This window comes from Theropithecus gelada, chromosome 16 (assembly GCF_003255815.1).
Source record: "Theropithecus gelada isolate Dixy chromosome 16, Tgel_1.0, whole genome shotgun sequence".
NCBI classification, from domain to species: domain Eukaryota; kingdom Metazoa; phylum Chordata; class Mammalia; order Primates; family Cercopithecidae; genus Theropithecus; species Theropithecus gelada.
Genome location: NC_037684.1, coordinates 65,795,497 through 65,816,922, shown reverse-complemented (window position 1 = coordinate 65,816,922; position 21,426 = coordinate 65,795,497). Strand labels below are relative to the sequence as shown.

The following is a 21,426-nucleotide window of genomic DNA, read 5'->3' as shown; positions in this document are numbered from 1 at the left end:
TCCCAGGTTCAAGCGATTCTCCTGCCTCAGCCTCCCGAGTAGCTGGGATTACAGGCGAGTACCACCATGCCCAGCTAAGTTTTGTATTTTTAGTAGAGATGGGGTTTCTCCATGTTGGCCAGGCTGATCTCAAACTCCTGACCTCAGGTGACCCGCCCACCTTGGCCTCCCATAGTGCTGGGATTACAGGTGTGAGCCGCTGCGTGTATGGGCCTATTTCTGTTCTGTTCTTTTCTGGAAAAAGGCAGAGTTTATCTTTATACCAGTCTATTTGTTTATCTTTATACCAGTGCCACACTGTATTAATTATTTTACCTTTATGATGAGTCATTAAGTGAGATAGTACAGGTCATCCAGCTTCGTTTATTTTTACAATTTTATTGGATATTCTAGGTCTTTTGCATTTCCATGTGAATTTTAGAATCTCTTTTTAATTTTACAAAAGAAAGCTTCCTGGGCATTTGATTGAGATTACATTGAATTTTTAGATTAGTTTGAGGAGAACTGATATTTTAACACTATTGAGTCTCAAATTCTCTCAGCAATGCTTTTTAATTTTTGCTATACATGTCTTTATATATCTTTTATCCTATTTATTCCTAAGTATTTCATATCTTTTTTTTTTGAGGCGGAGTCTCGCTCTGTCGCCCAGGCTGGAGTGCAGTGGTGAGATCTCGGCTCACTGCAAGCTCTGCCTCCCAGGTTCACGACATTTTCCTGCCTCAGCCTCCCGAACAGCTGGGCCTACAGGTGCCCTCCACCACGCTCGGCTAGTTTTTTGTATTTTTTTAGATAGAGACGGGGTTTCACCATGTTAGCCAGGATGGTCTCGATCTCCTGACCTCGTGATCTGCCCGCCTCGGCCTCCCAAAGTGCTGGGATTACAGGCATGAGCCACCGTGCCCGGCCTTCATATCTTTTATTCTAAGTAGCATTTTAAAAAGGTCAATTTCTAATTGTTGCTTGTGTATCAAAATACAACTGATCTTTGTATATTGATCTTGGATCATGCAGCCTTGCCAAACTCACTAATTTCTGAACGGCACTCAGCTCGAGAATCAAAGTGGCCGTTGTGCAGGTCTGCAGAGTGCTCTCTCTGCAGTCCTCTCTGGTCCTGTGCCCTACATCCTCTAACCACCATGGCCTCTTTGAACTTTTCTCAACTCAAGGAAAATGCTGGGCTTCACCTGCATTCTCCCATGCCCACACCATGGCTTGGGAACTCTTGTGAGGCAGTAATCTGGGGCAGTCTTAGAACTCACCTCGTTTGTTTCTCGTCTCTCAGAGGTCACCGCCCTTCATTTCCTTATGTCCATGTCTTAAAACTGTTGTTTTGTATATTTACCCTATTTCGTTTTGTTTTTCCAGTTGTTTCAGGCCAGAAGGAAGTCTGGCGCCTGTCAGTCCCTCTTGGGCAGACGCAGAAATCTAATTCTATTTTGAGTTCCTTTTTCACAGTGAAATTATCCAGTCAGTGAACACTGTGACTCTCTTACATCTTCAGTTTTACATACTTCACCCATTACCATATTTGAAGGAAAGTGAAAAAGTGAAAAGCAACACAGCTTTTTTTTTTTTTTGAGACAGAGTCTAGCTCTGCCGCCCAGGCTGGAGTGCAGTGGCCGGATCTCGGCTCACTGCAAGCTCCGCCTCCTGGGTTCACGCCATTCTCCTGCCTCAGCCTCCCGAGTAGCTGGGACTACAGGCGCCCGCCACCTCGCCCGGCTAGTTTTTTGTATTTTTTAGTAGAGATGGGGTTTCACCGTGTTAGCCAGGATGGTCTCGATCTCCTGACCTCGTGATCCACCCATCTCGGCCTCCCAAAGTGCCGGGATTACAGGCTTGAGCCACCGCGCCCGGCCGCAACACAGCTTTACATGCAGCACAACCATTCACTCTTCAGGATTCACAGTTCCTGAATGGAGCACCTTATAGCTGATACTCATGCATTTTCTGGCATTGTTGCATTTTGACAAGAGAAGCTGTTTTCAGTCGGGAAGAGGATGCTTGTCCCGGAGAAGGTGCTACTTTCAGGGGTTGCTTTAGGTTGGTGTGAGAGGATGCTCCTCAAAGTGTTTGTCACAGTCTCCAGAACAGAGCTTCCTTATGAAGATTCTCACCCTTGGGAAGCCTGCTGGCCGGTGGGGTGTGGGTGGAGTTTAGGGGGAGTGGCAATGCACATTGCAGGTCAGTTTCTTTCCACTGATCTTACCTTTGTGTTTTGAAATGCTATATTCCGGTGGCTCACACCAGCACTTGGGGAGGCTGAGGCAAGCGGATCACAAGGTCAAGAGATTGAGACCATCCTGGCCAACATGGTGAAACCCCATCTCTACTAAAAATACAAAAAATAGCTGGACGTGGTGGCGGGCACCTGTAGTCCCAGCTACTCGGGAGGCTGAGGCAGGAGAATGGCTTGAACTTGGGAGGCGGAGCTTGCAGTGAGCTGAGATCACGCCACTGCACTCCAGCCTGGTGACAGGGCAAGACTCTGTTTTGAGAAAAAAAAGAAAAAAAAAAAGAAATGCCGTATTCCTCTTTGCTAGCGAGCTTTCAAGGACAAATACAAAAACAGAAGTAATCTTCACACAGAACGCTTATTAGCCTTTTCTCTGCCTCAAGAATCTTGACAATGTGCTGAGGTTGCTATGGCTTTGTCTGCGTCATTGCCAGGTCCTGCATTAAATGAAAATAAAGAGCCATAAAAGGTCATTTCTAACTTCCTTTAGCCTGTGGAATCCCTTAGCCATTCTGCACTCTAGCTGACCCTTAGAAACTTTGAAAATCATCCCAAAATAACAGTTCACTGGTAGAACATAGTCCGAAGGGCAGGGAATATCTTCCTTGTCTAACCTAGAAGTGAGGCCTCATCATAACAAATTAGCCAGTTTGGCTTCTGTGCCCCTTAAGCTGTAATTTGAAGCGTGAAATGGGCATTAGGCAGAAGATGGGTGGGTGATGACAATCACTTAATTGCCCGAAAGATCCCTGAGTTAGAAGAAACAAAGGTACTTGTTGCTTGTTTCAAAACGTTTTAGTTATTGTAGACCCTTGTCCCTGAGTCGGATGGATCGCGGACCTTGGGGAAGTATGAAGTGTCATTCCGCCTTTACCCAGGAGGTCTCTGTTGATGGGGTTTCTTCATCAGCTCCATCTAGTCCTATGGTTTTTCTATACATGTTCTTTCCAGACTCTAGCAGGAAATTGTACAGTCGTTCTAGATGTCTGCGTTCTTAGGTCTGTCGGTGTTCGCATGTGAAATAGGGCTGTGGAAGGTGGCTAGTCAGACTCCATTTCACACCGGGGAATCTTAGTAGCTAATCTTTGAACCCTTGCAGTCACAGCTTCACGGACAACTCTCTTCGAAGATACCCTTTCTTGTAGCTGTCACTGACACTGGAAGGATTCCTTTCTTAAAATCTTAAAAATAAAAACATCTGTTCTTAAACTTGCTCTGAGTCTTCTAACATAGTGATTAACTTTTTTTTGTTTTTTGAGATGGAGTCTCGCTCTGTCGCCCAGGCTGGAGTGCAGTGGCGTGATCTCCACTCACTGCAAGCTCCGTTTTCCGGGTTCATGCCATTCTCCTGCCTCAGCCTCCCGTGTAGCTGGGACTACAGGCACCCGCCACCACGCCCGGCTAATTTTTGTATTTTTAGTAGAGACGGGGTTTCACCATGTTAGCCAGGATGGTCTCGATCTCCTGACCTTATGATCCACCTGTCTTGGCCTCCCAAATGATTAACTTTTTATCTAGCTTGACCTAATTTTTTTTTCTTTTTCTTTTCTTTTTTTTTTTTTTGAGATGGAGTCTCACTCTGTCACCCAGGCTGGAGTGCAATGGTGCAATCTCAACTCACTACAACCTCCACCTCCTGGGTTCAAGCGATTCTCCAGCCTCAGCCTCCCAAGTTGCTGGGACTACAGGCACATGCCAACGCATCTGGCTAATATTTATATTTTTAGTAGAGACGGGATTTGGCCACTTTGGCCAGGCTGGTCTCGAACTCATGACCTCAGATGATCCACCCGCCTCAGCCTCCCAAAGTGTTAGGATTACAGGCATGAGCCACTGCACCCGGGCGACCTAATTTTCTTCTCTTTCGTTCATGTATATGTTAAACGTGAAAGGTTCATTGCTTCTCTGTGGGCATTGGGCAACACGACATCAACTACGTTTTTGACTGTGTAAACTCAGAGGGCTCTCTAGTATTGGCCAGGAGGCTTTCTCTCTAGCAGAGACTGTATTCCTTTCTTTTGTAAACCTAGAGGGCCCTCTGTGGTCATTCATTGATTTAAACAAGTGTTGTACATTTCAGTCCTTGATTTAAATATGTTGGTGCTCCGTGCCACTAGCTGGGCTCAGATCTGGGGCAAAGAAGTAGGAAAAGAAGAAGGCTCATGTATGTCAAAGACATAGGAGAAGACAGCCGTTGGGGTCTGGATCTTGTACTCAATCCAGGAACTGTGGTTGCAGCTCTTAGGGATGTCCCTTTTTTAAAAAAAAAAAAAAAAAAAAAAAGACAGTCTTGCTCTGTCACCCAGGCTGGAGTACAATGGCACGATCTTGGCTCACTGCAACCTCCACCTCCCGGGTTCAAGCAATTCTTCTGCCTCAGCCTGCCGAGTAGCTGAGATTACAGGCACCCGCCACCAGGCCTGGCTAACTTTTTTTTGTATTTTTAGTAGAGACGGGGTTTCACCATGTTGGCCAGGCTGGTCTCGAACTCCTGACCTCAGGTGATCCACCCGCCTTGGCCTCCCAAAGTGCTGGGATTATAGGCATGAGCCCCCGTGCCCGGCCTGATAACTTTTTACTATGGAAAAATTCAAACACGTAAAAGTAGTAGAGAGTGTCAGATAATGACTTTGTCCTACTCATCCTCCAGCCTCAGTGATTTTCAACTTATAGCCCATCTGTTCACATGTATATACCATCCAGTAACCTACCCATCCTACCCGGCCCCTAGGTTATTTTGGAAGCAAATCCCAGACATCGTATCATTTCATCAGTGGATATTCGAGAATATATGTCTAAAATATGTTTGGAAAACTATAGTCACATGCCATTGTCACCCTTAAGAAGTTAACAGTATTTCCTGAATCTAATCAAACACTCAGCGTCCAGGTTTCCCTGATCGTGCTGTGATGTTTTCTTTTAGATAGTTCAATTCAGGATCTAAATATGGCCCATACATTGCAACTAGTTATGTCTCTTAAATTGCTTTAATATATACGTTCTTTTTCCAACTCTTCTTTTTCCTTCTGCGCAGTTTCTTCTTTGAAGCTGCCTTTGCCCTTTAGTTTCCCACAGTCCAGATCCTGCATTTCTGAACGTCTACAGATGGGAAGTATCCAACACCTAATAATTTCAGAGATTTTTTTTAAAAAGATTGTATTGGTTTTCTATTGCTGCTTTAATAAATTAGCACAAACTCAGTGACTTAAAACCCATTTATGATCTTACAGTTCTGTAGGCGAGAAGTCCAATGCAGGTCCCACAGGGCTCAGATCAAGCTGTTAGCTTGATTCCTTTCTGGAAGCTCATTCTGGAGAATTCATTCCCTTTGTCTAGCTTCTAGAGGCCTCCCACATCCCTTCTTCCATCTTCAAAGCCAGCGAGTTATCTCTCTCTGACCCTTCTTCATACTGTCTCTGACAGCAGCCGGGAAAGGTTCTCTGCTTTTCAGGACTCATGTGATTATACTGGGTCCACCTGGATGATGCCGGCTACTCCCCCATCTCAGATTCTTTAACCTTAATTACATCTGCAAAGTCCCTTTTGCCATGTGAGGGGATATATTCATAGGATCCAGGGATTAGGACGTGGACATCTTAGACATGGGGGATATTATTCTATCTGTAACAATGATCCATCATTTTTAAAAATTCAAATCATTGTAAAATAGAATAATGACTAATAGAGTATCCTCTTGTGATATCATAGTGACTTGGATTATGTGAAAGAGTAGGGCAGATTTTAGCAGTTATGACATGATGGTAGTTTTGTTGGTAAGAAACTACATGGTGGCCGGGCGTGGTGGCTCACACCTGTAATCCCAGCACTTTGGGAGGCCGAGGCGGGTGGATCACCTGAGGTCAGGAGTTCGAGACCAGCCTGGCCAACATGACAAAACCTCGTCTCTACTAAAAATACAAAAATTTGCTAGGCGTGGTGGCGGACGCCTGTAATCCCAGCCACCGGGGAGACTGAGACAGGAGAATTGCTTGAACCCGGAAGGTGGAGCTTACAGTGAGCCAAGATCATGCTATTGTACTCCAGCCTGGGCAACAAGAGCGAAACTCTGTCTCAAAAAAAAAAGAAAAAAAGAAACTACGTGGTATGGTTTCTTCTTCTTTTTTTCTTTTTGAAACAGGCATCTTGCTGTATTGCCCAGGCTGGACTTGAACTTCTGGGCTCAAGCAGTCTTCCTGTCTTAGCTTCCCGAATAGCTGAGACTACAGGCGCACACCACCATGCCCATGCATGGTTCTTGATTATTTATATTTTTACAGTCAGCTGCACTGTGTTTGGATCCTTGTCTCCAAGATTGCCATACTACCTCCCGCTAGAAATGCCTCTTCCGGACTTGGGGAAGCCCAGATTGTGAAAGTGATTATTATTACCTCTGCAGCATCTTGATTATCTGAATCTTCTGTGTCTTTGGATTGTGAAATGAAAATTTATTGCAGCACTTAAAGATGTGGAGAGAATTGCTAAGCTTATAAAAATTATTAGAGTGGAACCGAACTTTCAGCTCTTTCTCCTGTGTAGTAGATGATCATCAGGTTGCTAAGTCAGATAATGAGTCAAGTTTGAGATTAAAGAGTGCAATTAGTGGCCGGGCGCGGTGGCTCAAGCCTGTAATCCCAGCACTTTGGGAGGCTGAGACGGGTGGATCACAAGGTCAGGAGATCGAGACCATCCTGGCTAACACGGTGAAACCCCGTCTCTACTAAAAAATACAAAAAACTAGCCGGGTGAGGTGGCGGGCACCTGTGGTCCCAGCTACTCTGGAGGCTGAGGCAGGAGAATGGCGTAAACCCGGGAGGCGGAGCTTGCAGTGAGCTGAGATCCGGCCACTGCACTCCAGCCCGGGCGACAAAGCGAGACTCCGTCTCAAAAAAAAAAAAAAAAAAAAGAGTGCAATTAGTGTATTTTTCATTCATAATCTATGTCTCTACTAAATAAAGCAATTTTAGGAGTTTAATGACTGTTTTCCTAATGGAAACTGGAGGAATCTCCTTTCCCCTTTTTAAATGGTTTTATCTTTTAATCCACATTGACACTTGACCCTCAGTCCTATATATATAGATTATTCATCAGATGCATTTAGAATTTTACTATAACATCAGTCATCCTATAGGAGCACTTGGTTGAGGATGGATTTATCTTGGAGGCCATCCAAGAGGTTGTTATTAAAGACCAAGAGGACCTCATTATAAAGTGATTTTACTATAAAATGGTCCTTTTGAATGATCCCTAAAGACGGCAGGTTATTTGTATAGTTAAAAAAAAGTTCAGAGTGTCAAACAATGTCACGAAGGGGTTCTTACCTCACACCGTTAGTTTAAATAAATTCCAGATGAATTAAAGAGCTAAGTTTAATGGTTTAATTCCATAAAAAGACTTGGAAAAAAATATAAGTAAATGTTAATGCGACCTTGAGTAAGACCTTTGTGATTTCTGCTTTTGTAGATATGCCTTTATGTGAAACAGTCATTTCAAAAACCCTGTAGACAAATGAAGCTGCGAGGGGTATAATGTTACCTTCACGTGGCGTGTTGCGTGGTGAACAAGAGTCATTACACTCAGCGTCACAGTGTTCTCAAAGCACCTGAAATTAGAAGAAGAAAAGTTTTACGAAGAGATGACCGAGACCCTCAGTTAAAAAAAAAATATTAAATTTTAAAGAAAAGATCTTGACTGACTTGAGTTAAACTCACCTTTTTCTTTAAATTTCCAAAAACTCACTTTGCTCTTTAAATTTGCAAAAAGTTTCAAAGTAATACATTTTCATTTTTAAAACAAAAGCTGTTTTACTATACTTTGTTTTGTATCTTTTTTTTTTTCGGGACAGGTTCTCACTCTGTTACCCAGGCTGGAGTGCGGTGGCGCGATCTCGGCTCACTGTGACCTCTACCTCCCACGCTCAAGTGATCCATCCTTCTCTGAGTAGCGGGGACTATAGGCATGCGTCACCACACCCAGATAATTTTTGTATTTTCAGTAGAGATGGACATTGTTGCCCAGTCTGGTCTCAAACTCCTGGGCTCAAGTGATCTGCCCGCTTCAGCCCCCTAAAGTGCTGGGATTGCAGGCGTGAGCCATTGCGCCCAGCTTCCTGCTTTTCTACTTAAGAACATATGAACTTCTTTCAACATCAAAATATATATAAACGATGTGATTTTCAATGGCTATATAGTGTTTTACTATATGGATATACTATAAATTTTTAAAGAAATCTCTGTCGGGCATTTAGGTACTTTCTAATTTTTCACTGTTATAAACATATCACTCTGGGTCTGATCGGGAGAGAGAAACTTGACAGGGAAAGTTGAATGTAAATTGTTAACTATAACAGAGATTAGAGTAATGAGGTATTAGCTAACAAGAGGTCAGAATAACTCTGAAGAATACAGAACTAGCAGGGATAAGCTGCAGTCGCCAAGTCTTAGCCTGAGACAGAGTGTCCAGGGAGGAGCCCCAGGCCCCCAGGGCTGAGAGAGGGCTCAGCTGAGGGTCCCTGAATTTCACGGAAGCCCCAGTGGTGCCCTGCTATCAGAACCTCCTGGAGATCTGCCCTCTGGGATGCTGGGGGCAACTCTTCATGGGGAAGAACCTCCATGGAGGTGCCTCTGTTATCAACCTGCCCCAGGAGGGTGTGTGCTGGGAGAAGCTGCTGGTTCTGGGTGTTGCTGTCCACTGTGCACTGAAGGGGCCAGGCACTGAAGGAGCTGCAGTTGCTAAAGGAGCCTGCCAAGAGAGCAGGCTGGAGCCAGGAAGCAAAGACTCTGACAAAGGAAAAAAATCTTCAAGGGGCCTTGGTTCATTTTCTTTTTAAAAATTTTTTTAAATTACTTTTATTTTTTATGTAGAGACAGAGCCTCCCTCTATCACCCAGGCTGGGGTGCAGTGGCGTGATCATGGCTCACTGCAGCCTCAAACTCCTGGATGATCAACCAGTCCTCTCACCTCAGCCTCCCAAGTAGCTGACACTACAAGTACATGCCGTCGTACCTGTCCAATTAATTAATTAATTAATTTATTTATTTATTTTTGAGATGGAGTCTCACTCACCTAGGCTGGAGTGCAGTGGTGCAATCTCAGCTCACCGCAAGCTCCGCCTCCCGGGTTCACACCATTCTTCTGCCTTAGCCTCCCCAGTATCTGGGACTACAGGCGCCCGCCACCAGGCCCGGCTAATTTTTGTATTTTTAGTAGAGACAGGGTTTCACTGTGTTAGCCAGGATGGTCTCGATCTCCTGAGCTCATGATCTGCCTACCTCGGCCTCCCAAAGTGCTGGGATTACAGGCATGAGCCACCACGCCCAGCTGCCTGGCTAATTATTTTAAGAAAATTTTGTAGAGGTGAGGTCTTACTTTTGACCCAGGATGGTTTTGAACTCCTGGCTTCAAGTGAACCTCCTGCCTTGGCTTCCCAAAGTGTCTGGGATTACATGAGCCACTGTGCCCAGTTTGTTCCTTTTCATAGAACAGCCAAAAACAGTGAATTTGGAGCTGAGAGGCACTAAGTTGATACCTGGCACAGGAAACAAATGTGTCAGGGAATATCCTTGTATATCTATCACTGCATGCTATCTGAATGTTTTCTTACATACATTCCTAGACTTAGAATTGGCAGGTAAAAAGGTGGTCACAGTCTACACTTGAGAAATATGGCCATCAGTAAAACTTATTCACCTATTATGTAGTACTTGGGAGCTTCTAGATAGTCACAATTTAATTAAGCTTAGGTATTGTCATTCTTTCTAATCCTTATAAATCTGATAAGCCAAAGGAAGTTGTTTTTTGTTTTTTTAAAGAATTAGTAGCGATTTCAAAGCTTTTATTTGTTCATTTTCTTTTTTATTGTGAAGTTCTTGCCTGTATCCTCTGCTGATTAAAAAATTGGGATATGCTAGGCGCTGTGGCTCACGCCTGTAATCCCAGCACTTTGGGAGGCTGAGGCAGGTGGATCATGAGGTCAGGAGATTGAGACCACGGTGAAACCCCGTCTCTACTAAAAATACAAAAAATTAGCCGGGCGTGGTGGCGGGTGCCTGTAGTCCCAGCTACTTGGGGAGCTGAGGCAGGAGAATGGTGTGAACCTAGGAGGTGGAGCTTGCAGTGAGCCGAGATCACGCCACTGCACTCCAGCCTGGGTGACAGAGACTCCGTCTCAAAAAAAAAATAAATAAATAATAAAAAATAAATAAATTGGGATATTTAGTCTTTTTCTTATTGATTTGTACATGCTCTTTATATATTAAGTATCAGAAAGTTTAAATGTTCATGTTTCCAAATCTTACTTTGTTTTTCATATTTAAAAATCTTAATTCTTTTGGAAAGCAGTTTAGTTTAAGGTGTCAGGTAGGTGTTTAATTTTTAAATTTTGTTCAAGTAATGTTAACTCTTTTATCTCTTTTCTCCTGACTGATTTATGTATTAAGTTGTGTTACATGCCTGGGTATACTTATGGATTTTAAGTTGTTTTCTTCTAGTTTCTAGTTACTTGTTTTTCTTTTTTCTTTCAGAACAGGACGCAGGCCTTGATGCCCTTTCTTCCATCATAAGTCGCCAAAAACAAATGGGGCAGGAAATTGGGAATGAATTGGATGAACAAAATGGTAAGAATAAGTCTGAGATTGACCAGATTTTCCGTTGACATAAATGCTAAAGGCTGGAGCATTCGTTGAATGAGTTTAATATTATACTCATTCATGTACATATTATACTCACATGTATGATATGTGAGTACATATTATACTCACATGTATGATATGTGAGTACATATTATACTCACATCTATGATATGTGAGTACATATTATACTCACATGTATGATATGTGAGTACATATACTCACATGTATGATATGTGAGTACATATTATACTCACATGTATGATATGGGAGTGCATATTATACTCACATGTATGATATGGGAGTGCATATTATACTCACATGTATGATATGGGAGTACATATTATACTCACATGTAAAGTGGTTTAATGTCAATGATTGTTACAGTTTAATGCATTGGAGTGGGGGTTGTGGCAGATTTAGATTATAGTTGTTAAATACTATGCAAAGAAATTTGGTTAAAAAGTTTTCCGTTCTCAGTAGCTACTTTTAACAATACTGTGTTTTATGATCCATTCATCCCAAGAGCTTTTCTTTTATGTGGCAGTGATATGCAATTGCTCAGCACTTTGTACACTGAGGCTGCATGGGCCTCATGTCATCCCCACACCCGGTGGGGTTTGCTCTTCTTCGATCCTGTGTACCAGGCTTCAGGGCAGAAAAGGGTTTGAATATCTTTGTTCAGTGTTTGATGTGACAAGTCTGGTTGGAAAAATCTGAATTTGCAAACTGCAAGCAGGATGGATTGGAGAGAGTTTAAGATGTGGAGGCATCTGCAAGGCTCTTGTGCTTGAGGAGGGCCTGGATAGGTTGTAGGAGTGGGAATGGGGAAGAAATATGGGTGCACGGGATTGCCAGTGATTTTACTGTGAGGGACGAAGTCAGGGAACTTGAGAGGAGACACTGGTTTGGGGGTGAGATGGTAAGTCCGATTTGCATGTGTCTAATTAGAGATGCCGGCGAGAGATCCGAGTGGAGGTGTCCGGTTGGCAGTGGGAGACGTACCAGAGCTCAGGGGGAGGGCAGAGCCAAAGAGAAGAGATGGGAGCAGCTGCAGGGTAGAGGTGACATGTGGCAGCGTGGAGTCGTTGAGTGGCAATGAAGCTGGCATTTACGGAAAGCCTCCACTATGTGCTAAGCCCTTTCATCTGTGTCATTTCATTTAATCTCCATACAACATCACGAAGGCGGTACCCTCCTCATGTGTGAGAGGCAAAACTCAGAGTGGCTTTGGGCCCCCTGAGGCCACATCATTTGTGAGTGACAGAGCTAAACTCCAGCTCACGTCTTCTGATTCTAACGTGACTGCTTTTGCTGCTAAACCAGCTTCCTCTCTAAAGAAGACAAAGTAGGAAGAGAAAAAGAAAAGGTAAAAGATTCCATCTAAGGTTTTAGCTTTTAGTAATACTACCATGATGGAATGGCTTTCAAGAAAGGTTGTCAGGTGGGCGCAGTGGCTCATGCTTGTAATTCCAACACTTTGGGAGACCAAGGCAGGTGGATCACAAGATCAGGAATTCGAGACCAGCCTGGCCAACACGGTGAAACCCTATCTCTATTAAAAATACGAAAAATTAGCTGGGTGTGGTGGTGTGCGCCTGTAATCCCAGCTACTCGGGAGGCTGAGGCGGGAGAATTGCTAGAACCCAGGACGTGGAGGTTGTGGTGAGCCGAGATTGCACCATTGCACTCCAGCCTGGGTGACAGAGCAAGACTCCATCTCAAAAAGAAAGAGAAGCTATCATCATGTATGAGCAAGCATCGAAGCCCTGGGGATAGATGAACACCCGCTCTGAGGAGAGGGCTGCACTTCTCAGAATCCTACAGCAGGCACTTCTGTTCTCCATCCTTGGGAAGAATAAGTTAATTTATTCCCACAGTGCTGTTCCATTTATGGGTCATAAATCAATTCCATCTGTTTATCATGTCATAAATAAATAGGTTACTAAACCCAATGGAGAAGCCTTCTCTCTTTACAATTCTAATAGTTTCAGCACAGAGAGGACAGCTTAGTTCTTGTCCTCATGGTACCAACATGAACAGGCCAATTTATGTATTTGCATATAATTCAGTTATTGGTCAGTTCCTTAAGTGATAGTATTGATAAGAAAGTAAGCTAGGCCGGGTGCGGTGGCTCAAGCCTATAATCCCAGCACTTTGGGAGGCCGAGACGGGCGGATCACGAGGTCAGGAGATCGAGACCATCCTGGCTAACATGGTGAAACCCCGCCTCTACTAAAAACTACACAAAACTAGCCGGGCAAGGTGGTGGGCGCCTGTAGTCCCAGCTACTCGGGAGGCTGAGGCAGGAGAATGGCGTATACCCGGGAGGTGGAGCTTGCAGTGAGCTGAGATCCGGCCACTGCACTCCAGCCTGGGTGACAGAGCGAGACTCCGTCTCAAAAAAAAAAAAAAAAAAAAAAAAAAAGAAAGTAAGCTTTATAGGCCAGCCACGGTGGCTCATTCCTGTAATCCCAGCACTTTAGGAGGCTGAGGCGGGTGGATCACGAGGTCAGGAGTTTGAGAGCAGCCTGGCCAACATGTGAAACCCCGTCTCTACTAAAGATACCAAAAAATTAGCCGGGCATGGTGGCGTGTGCTTGTAATCCCCGTTACTTGGGAGGCTGAGGCAGGAGAATTGCTTGAACCTGAAAGGCAGAGGTTGCAGTGAGCCGAGATCATGCTACTGCGCTCCAGCCTGGGCAAAAGACTTCATTTCAAAAAAAAAAAATAAAGGAAAGTAAGCTTTATAGAAAATCTGCCTATCTGATATGCAATTGTTCCTCATCCCAAGGAAATTTAGCCTATTCAGTGGGTGAGACTAGAAAGGTCTCTGGCCACCAAATTGATGATCATGTATTGTGATATACGTGCAGGTAAGCTGCAGTGCCTGTGGGTGGATGGCTAATAAGTGATGGTGCATAATTTGATGGGATGATTTACTAAGTTCCCAGATGAAAGCACTGTTTCTTTGTCCAGCACAAGGCAATCACGCCACATGTCTTTATCTTGTCTTTCCTCTGGTTTAGTCATTATCATACTTTGCTGCATATTAGAATCATCTGGGGTGCTTTTAAAACTCTGAGAGACCAGACCATACCTGTGTTAGTTTTTTATTGTTGTTGTTGTTTTCATTTTTTAAATTTGATTTGTAAAATTAGCTTCCTCAGGTTGAAGTATGTTAGTTTCCTGTTGCTGTTGTAACAAATTACCACCAGTTTTGTGGCTTAAAACAACGCAAGGCTGGGTGCAGTGGCTCGCGCCTGTAATCCCAGCACTTTGGGAGGCCGAGGTGGGTGGATCATTTGAGGTCAGGAGTTTGAGACCAGCCTAGCCAACATGGTGAAACCCCACCTCTACTAAACATACAAAAATTAGCAAGGTGTGGTGGCGGGTGCCTGTAGTCCCAGCTACTCGGGTGGCTGAGGTAGGAGAATTGCTTGAACCCAGGAGGCAGAGGTTGCAGTGAGCTGAGATCACACCACTGCACTCCACCTTGGGTGACTGAGCGAGACTCTGTCTCACCACATACACACACACACACACACACACACTCTCACGCTGTTAATGTCTTACAGTTCTGTGGGCCAGAAGTTTGATGTGAGTCACACTGGGCTAAAACTAAGGCATGGGCAGAGTGGCTGTTCCTTCTGGACGATGTAGGGGAGAATTCGTGTCTTTGATTTTCCATCTTTGAGAGGTCCAGCCACATGCCTTGGCCCATGACCTCTTCCTCCGTCTTCAAAGACAACAATAGGTTGAGTCCTTCTCATATGGCATCACTTCTACCTCTGACTGCTGCCTCCCTCTTTTACTTTTAAGGACCCATGTGATGGCATTGGGCCCACCCAGATAATCCAGGATCACTTCCCCATTTTGAGGTCAGCTGATGAGCACCGCATATTCCATCTACAAGCTTAATGGCTCCTTTGCCATTTAACCTAACATATTCACAGACACCAGGGACTACGATCTGGACATCTTTAGGGAGCCATTGTTCTGTCTACCACAGTAATTTTTTTTTTTTTTTTTTTTTTAAGACGGAGTTTCGCCCTTGTTGCCCAGGCTGGAGTGCAGTGGTGTGATCTCAGCTCATTGCAACCTCCACCTCCCCGGTTCAAGCGATTCTCCTGACTCAGCCTCCTAAGTAGCTGGGATTAGAAGCGCCCGCCACCACGCCCGGCTAATTTTCTATTTTTAGTAGTGACGAGGTTTCATCCTGTTGGCCAGGCTGTTTTCAAACTCCTGACCTCAGGTGATCCACCCGCCTCAGCCTCCCAAAATGCTGGGATTACAGGCATGAGCCACTGTGCCCGGCCTACCACAGTAATTTATACCAAGTGAATCACAACCTCCAGGGTGGGGCCCAAGCATCAGTAGTGTTTGAAGCTTCCCAGATGATTTCAAGGTGCTGCCAAATTTGAGACCAGTGCCCTTGTTGAATATGCGGAGAATGTATTTAGTGCTGTACTTTGTATTGGTTCTCATACGCTTACATTACAGATCTAAACCCCTCACATGCACAGAAGCACATCCACATGGTGACATGTATATGCACAGCATCACAGTCACCGTCAGAGGTCCTTCGACTCACACATTTTGCCCCCATCCCTTTTGCTGCTTCCTCCACGCCTCCCCTATCCTCATCTCCATTTCATACCCGGATGGCTACATGTGTACATATACACATAGGAGGTATTTTTCCATTCGTTGCCAATGCAAACTTGGTTTCCTCTGCGGTGGCCTCCCGGAGAGAAGGCAGCTATGCTGGTGGTTTGCTAATGTGCACATTCGCTCCTTGGAGATAGGGCAGAGTCAGCCATTTTCTGTCACAGGAACACAGACTCACTGAGGATAAAAAACTATATCCCTGCCAGGACCATCATCAGCTTTTATTCCTTTTGTTAGAGTGAAAAAAAGGCCGTGATAGCTGTAGGTGTTAAGAATGGGGTTGCAGCCCCGTCTGGAGTTTTATGGTGACCTGAGCGATAGGGAGTCAGGGGGCTGGAAAAGGGCAGCACATTGACTGCAGATATCTGCATGTGATTGACCGGCCTGCTGAATTATTCTCTTGGTTTTCATTAAATGAGGAAAACAATAGGCTAGGTCATTTTGGAATCAAGTCTCGAAATCTTACTAACAAAATACGTTGTACTTAGAGCATAACCACAAAGCTGAAAGGTTGAATTATCTTCAGTTTTGGAATTCAGTTTCTAATCTTCTCATAGAGAATTAAAAAGGGCCCGACCAACCCCAGTAATTACCCTGTTCCTCTGCCAGTGACCAAGCCAAGCGAGGAAACGGATCAGCAGTTAAGTGAAAATCCCAGTGATGACAGACCCTAATGGCCACTGACTAGGGGCGTGGCGAGTGGAGCGCTGAGTGGATGACGTCCCCTCTTGCAGCCACAAATTCTAGTGCTCTTCAGTTCCAGGTGGCCTCTATGGGTGGGAGGGCACACAGGGCTCATGACTGACCACCCAGCACTGCTCCAGAACCCAGAGTTGTGGTTCTGGTCTCACTCTGTTGCCCAGGCTGGAGTGTAGTGGCACAGTCACGGCTCACTGCATCCTCCATCTCCCAGGCTCAAGTGATCCTCCCACCTCAGCCTCCTGAGTATCTAGGACTACAGGCCTGCACCACAGCACCTGGCTAATTTCAACTTATTTTTTATAGAGATGGGGGTCCAGTGCCCCTGTGTTGCCCAGGGTGGTCTTGAGTTCCTGAGCTCAAGCAATCCTCCCACCTCAGCCTCCCGCAGTATCGGGACTGCAGGCTTGAGCCACCACCCCCCGCAGGGCTTCTTAAAAAGAACACTAAGACAAGAAAATGAACAGAACTGGTGTGCTGAGACCTTTTGGTCTGAGCCACCGCAAAGAATCACACCACAGATAATCACAGAGGCACGATCTGATGGATGACGTCGCACCAAGAACAAATCTCTGTTGGTGCGTGCAGGTCTCCGCCATCCTTTTGATGCCCAAATATCCCAAATTGGCCAATCCTTTGGGATGTTTCCCTGACAATCTATGAGCAATTCCTCGCTTTCTGGAAGCATAAAATGTCCCAAGCTCTCCTTTTTTCTCTATCCTATCCCTGGAATCTGCTGTTCCTTCAAGGATCCCTGGTTCCTTTTATTGGGAAATGCTGTTTGGAATCTAAGATCTCGGTGCATACTGTACTATACCCATTGCCACTGGGGTCTTGTTCGTTTTAGGCCCTTCATTATCATTATTCTTGACCTTGTATAGGTGACTTATTTCCTTCTCTCTGGAACATGTTAGGATCTTTTATTTATGAGCATGCCTCAAAGCAGGTATATTTTCATTCATTGTGTTGGACACTTGACACCCCTTACAATCTAGAGATTCCATTCTGAGAAATTCTTTTGTCATTCCCTCCCTTCTGTTTTTCTGTATTTTCTCTTGCTGCAACTCCTACTGGTCAGATTTAGAACTCCTGGATGAAGCCTCTAAGATGCCTATTTTTTGTCTCTGAGTTACTATGTAGTTTTTTTTTGAGACAGAGTTTCACTCTTGTTGCTCAGGCTGCAGTGCAATGGCACCATCTCGGCTCACCGCAACCTCTACCTCCCGGGTTCAAGTGATTCTCCTGCCTCAGCCTCCCGAGTAGCTGGGATTACAGGCGTGCGCCACCACGCCTGACTCATTTTGTATTTTTAGTAGAGACGGAGTTTCTTCATGTTGGTCAGGCTGATCTCACTCTCCTGACCTCAGGTGATCCGCCCGCCTCAGCCTCCCAAAGTGCTGGGATTACAGGCGTGAGCCACCGCGCCTGACCCACTATCTGGTTTACTCATTGTTCTCCTTTCTAATTTGAACAACAGCAGGCCTACATTTTTTACTGAGAGTTATTTCTGTTCTATTTATGAAGCAGAATAGGTATATGCATATATGTAATAGAAGCCAGGCCCAATGCTCCCCTCTCCATGAATGCCTTCTCTGTCTGCCCAGTTACTTGTTCCTCATGAGGTGAGTCACCCAGTCCTGTTGGCTGTGCTTGCTGTATATCACCAGAATCTGTTCATACTGGTTCCTCATCACCCCTGTCGTCTGGGTCACTGTCATCCTTTAGCTAGATTACTGCAGTAGCCTGCTACCTTGCCTCGTGTCTTACTTCCTTCTCAGCCTTTCTCTGCCTTGTATCAGAGTGTTGTCTTCAGAACACAGATCTTATTACGTTATTAGATTTTTTTCTAAGAGACAGTGCCTTGCCATGTTGCCCAGGCTGGACTTGAATTCCTGGGCTTAAGCAATCTTCCTGCTTCAGCCTCCCCGGTAGCCGGGACCACAGGCATGTGCCACCACACCCAGCTACATTATTAATTTTAAGTTGGTCTCCCAATGTCTTCCTGATAAAGTCCAGACTGGTTCTCAGTGGTCTAGTCATTGCATTCCCTGTCACTGGAATTATACACCCCACCATATTGACCCACTTCATCAGTTGCACCGGAATGCTAGGCCTGGCCTCTGATACTTTCTTTTTTTTTTTTTTTTTGAGACAGAATCTCGCTCTATTGCCCAGGCTGGAGTGCAGTGGCATGATCTCGCCTCACTAAAACCTCCACCTCTCAGGTTCAAGCGATTCTTATGCCTCAGCCTCCCGAGTAGATGGGATTACAGGCACGCACCACCACGCCCAGCTGATATTTTTTTTTTTGTATTTTTAGTAGAGACAGGATTTCACCATGTTGCCCAGGCTGGTCCCAAACTCCTGAGCTCAAGCATTCTACCACCTTGGCCTCCCAAAGTGTTAGGATTACAGGCGTGAGCCACCACGCCTGACCCTCTGATGCTTTCATTAAGCTTTTCCCAGTGCCTGGAACACCTTCCCCCTCCGCCAGTTACTATTCCTCCCTCTCTGCTCCCTCCTTCAACCCTTCATACATCTTGCTTTAGCTACTGTCTTATATATTTTTTAGCTTAGGTTGGGCATCATTTTCTCTAAGAAATTTTTCCTTCTTTCGTGCTCCCCTAGAATCCTGTATTTCCCCAGTCATAGCATCCCTCGCTCACTGATTGACATTTACTTGTCTGTGTTCTCCACTGCACTGGAAGCCCCTTGAAGGGAGGCACTCTATCCTATTCATTGTTAGATCTCTAGTGCTAACTCACGTGGCAAATAGTGCTTGATGATGTTTGTTAAATTAATGAATACGAATAAGGCTTCAGAAACTGTTATTTTACATGTTTTTCCAGAAATCAGGATCACCATAGCTACCTAAAGTGAACATGTAGAAAGTGTTTACTAACATGGTTGCTAAATTGCATTAAAGCATTTTGTTTGTTTGGCATTGATGAAGATGAGACTATTGCTCATGAAATAGCGATTCAGCCCCACTGTAGAAACTGGCAGACATAGGGCGATACCTTACCAAAGGGGGCCAGTCTCTTATTTTTGCCTAAAAGTACTTGCCATTCCCACTCTGCCTGTGCCCAAGATGCTGGATTATTGAGATCTTACAGTGTAGGCACCACGGGCCAGGCGGGCATCTCCTGTCTGCTTTGTGTGCCACACTGGGAACCAGAGTGACCAGGAAAACCACTTGTCTCCATAGCGTCAGTCCTGGAATTGAGGAGACCAGCGTGTCCTTTGAACGTGCTAGAAAATATGACTGTGCTCCTCAAAGGATAAAATACGACTGTGCGCCTCCAAAAAAGGATCAGATAAAGCTTCCGCATAGACATCAGTGAATTACCATGGTAAGGGGCTGTTAGAACTGCTCAGCTGAATTTTTATGTTGAAAAATTAGAAGAAGAGCGTGGTAGGCTGAATAATGACCCCCAAAGATATCCTAGTCCCGATCCCTGGAATCTGTGAATGTTGCCTTATATGGCCAAAGAGACTTTGCAGATGGGCAGAGTTCAGGTTGCCGTGATGGATAGATTATCCCGGGTTATCCCAGTGAACCCTAAGTGTGATCCCAAATGCCCTCACAAAGGGGAGACAGAGGGAGTTTCACACGGAAGAATCAGGCAGTGCAGTGACTGAAGCAGGATGCTACGCTGCTGACTCTGAACACTGTCCTTTAAAGGAAATATGGAATGATTTGAAGTGGAGGGAGTTCCTGTGACTGCTTGGCAGGTGGAACGTGAGCAGGGAGACACCGTCGTCCACAGCCCAGAGCTGTAACCCAGAAGAGCTATGCTGAGGACTTTGAGTGCATTTCTTGGTGGCATGAGGCACTTCATGGGTCAAGCAGGCTTTTAGAAATTGGCATAGGAGGCCGGGCGCAGTGGCTCACGCCTGTAATCCCAGCATTTTGGGAGGCCAAGGCAGGCAGATCACAAGGTGAGGAAATTGAGACCATCCTGGCTAACACAGTGAAACCCGTCTGTACTAAAAATACAAAAAGTTAGCCAGGCGTAGTGGCTGGCGCCTGTAGTCCCAACTACTCAGGAGGCTGAGGCAGGGGAATGGCGTGAACCCGGGAGGCAGAGCTTACAGTGAGCTGAGATCATGCCACTGCACTCCAGCCTGGGTGACAGAGTGAGACACTGTCTCCAAAAAAAAAAAAAAAAAAGGAAAAAGAAATTGGCATAGGAACCTAACACCTGCCCCCTCCAAATGTGGAATATAGACAGACATTGATGTCAGGTGAGGAAATGGTTTTCTCTACGTGGCTGTGTTGGTCTGAATTCAGGTTTTCTTTATTGAGGTTTCATTCAGTGGACTTTGGCTGGCTGCTAGGATTCATGGAGTGGCTTCTCAAGTCTGCATTTCATTCACAAATAAACTTGCAAATTGCTTTGTCTCAGAGAATTTTGGACTGGAATGAGTTTATGAGGTCATCCTTCTCCCCTACCCCATGCCATCTTTCCATCCTTTGGAAGGACTCCCATTTAGTGATCTGTGACCTAGAGAGTCACCTGTACTTTCTAAGATCTTCCCGGAAGTTGATGTGCAAAGTCAGCAGCAGTGGCAGCAGCTCACCTTTCTCCTGTCCACATTTGTACACATATGTTTGAACGTTTTACTGACTAGCTCCGTAGCTATCCTTTTTCTAGATTAAATAAACTTTTTCTTTTCCTAATAAGAAAAAGCTTTAATAAACATAGTAAGGTATTTTTCCTAAATCCAAATAACATATTTGCTTCCTCAGTACATTCTCCAAATTGTTTATTCGCTAAACAAATATTGAATGCCCATTATGTGCTAAGCACTGTGCCAGAATCCACATATACAGCCGTGGCAACAGACATGGCTCCTTCCCCTCCTGGAGTTTCTGTTCTCATCAGGGAGGCAGCTGCTGGACAGATACTGCACAGATACACAGTTAGAGATGGTGGTAACACAGGGACCTATTCGAATGTGGAACAGGAGAACTGGCATAGTTTGAGGGTTAGAAAAGCCTTTCCTGGGAAAATGATATTTGTTTTTCTTTTTCTTTTTTTTTTTTTTTTTTTTTTTTGAGACGGAGTCTCGCTCTATCGCCCAGGCTGGAGTGCAGTGGCCGGATCTCAGCTCACTGCAAGCTCCGCCTCCCGGGTTCACACCATTCTCCTGCCTCAGCCTCCCGAGTAGTCCCAGCTACTCGGGAGG

At 45.0% G+C, this 21,426-nt stretch overlaps 1 protein-coding gene across 1 annotated transcript in view; it reads left to right on the top strand.

Annotated features, from left to right (window-relative positions):
• The window catches only part of STX8 (syntaxin 8), a 330,835-nt gene that overhangs the window by 73,701 nt on the left and 235,708 nt on the right, over window positions 1–21,426 (top strand). The window contains exon 6 of the mRNA XM_025363339.1: window positions 10,759–10,851. Within this exon, the coding sequence (XP_025219124.1) occupies window positions 10,759–10,851 (93 nt within the window). The remainder of the gene's footprint in view (window positions 1–10,758; window positions 10,852–21,426) is intronic.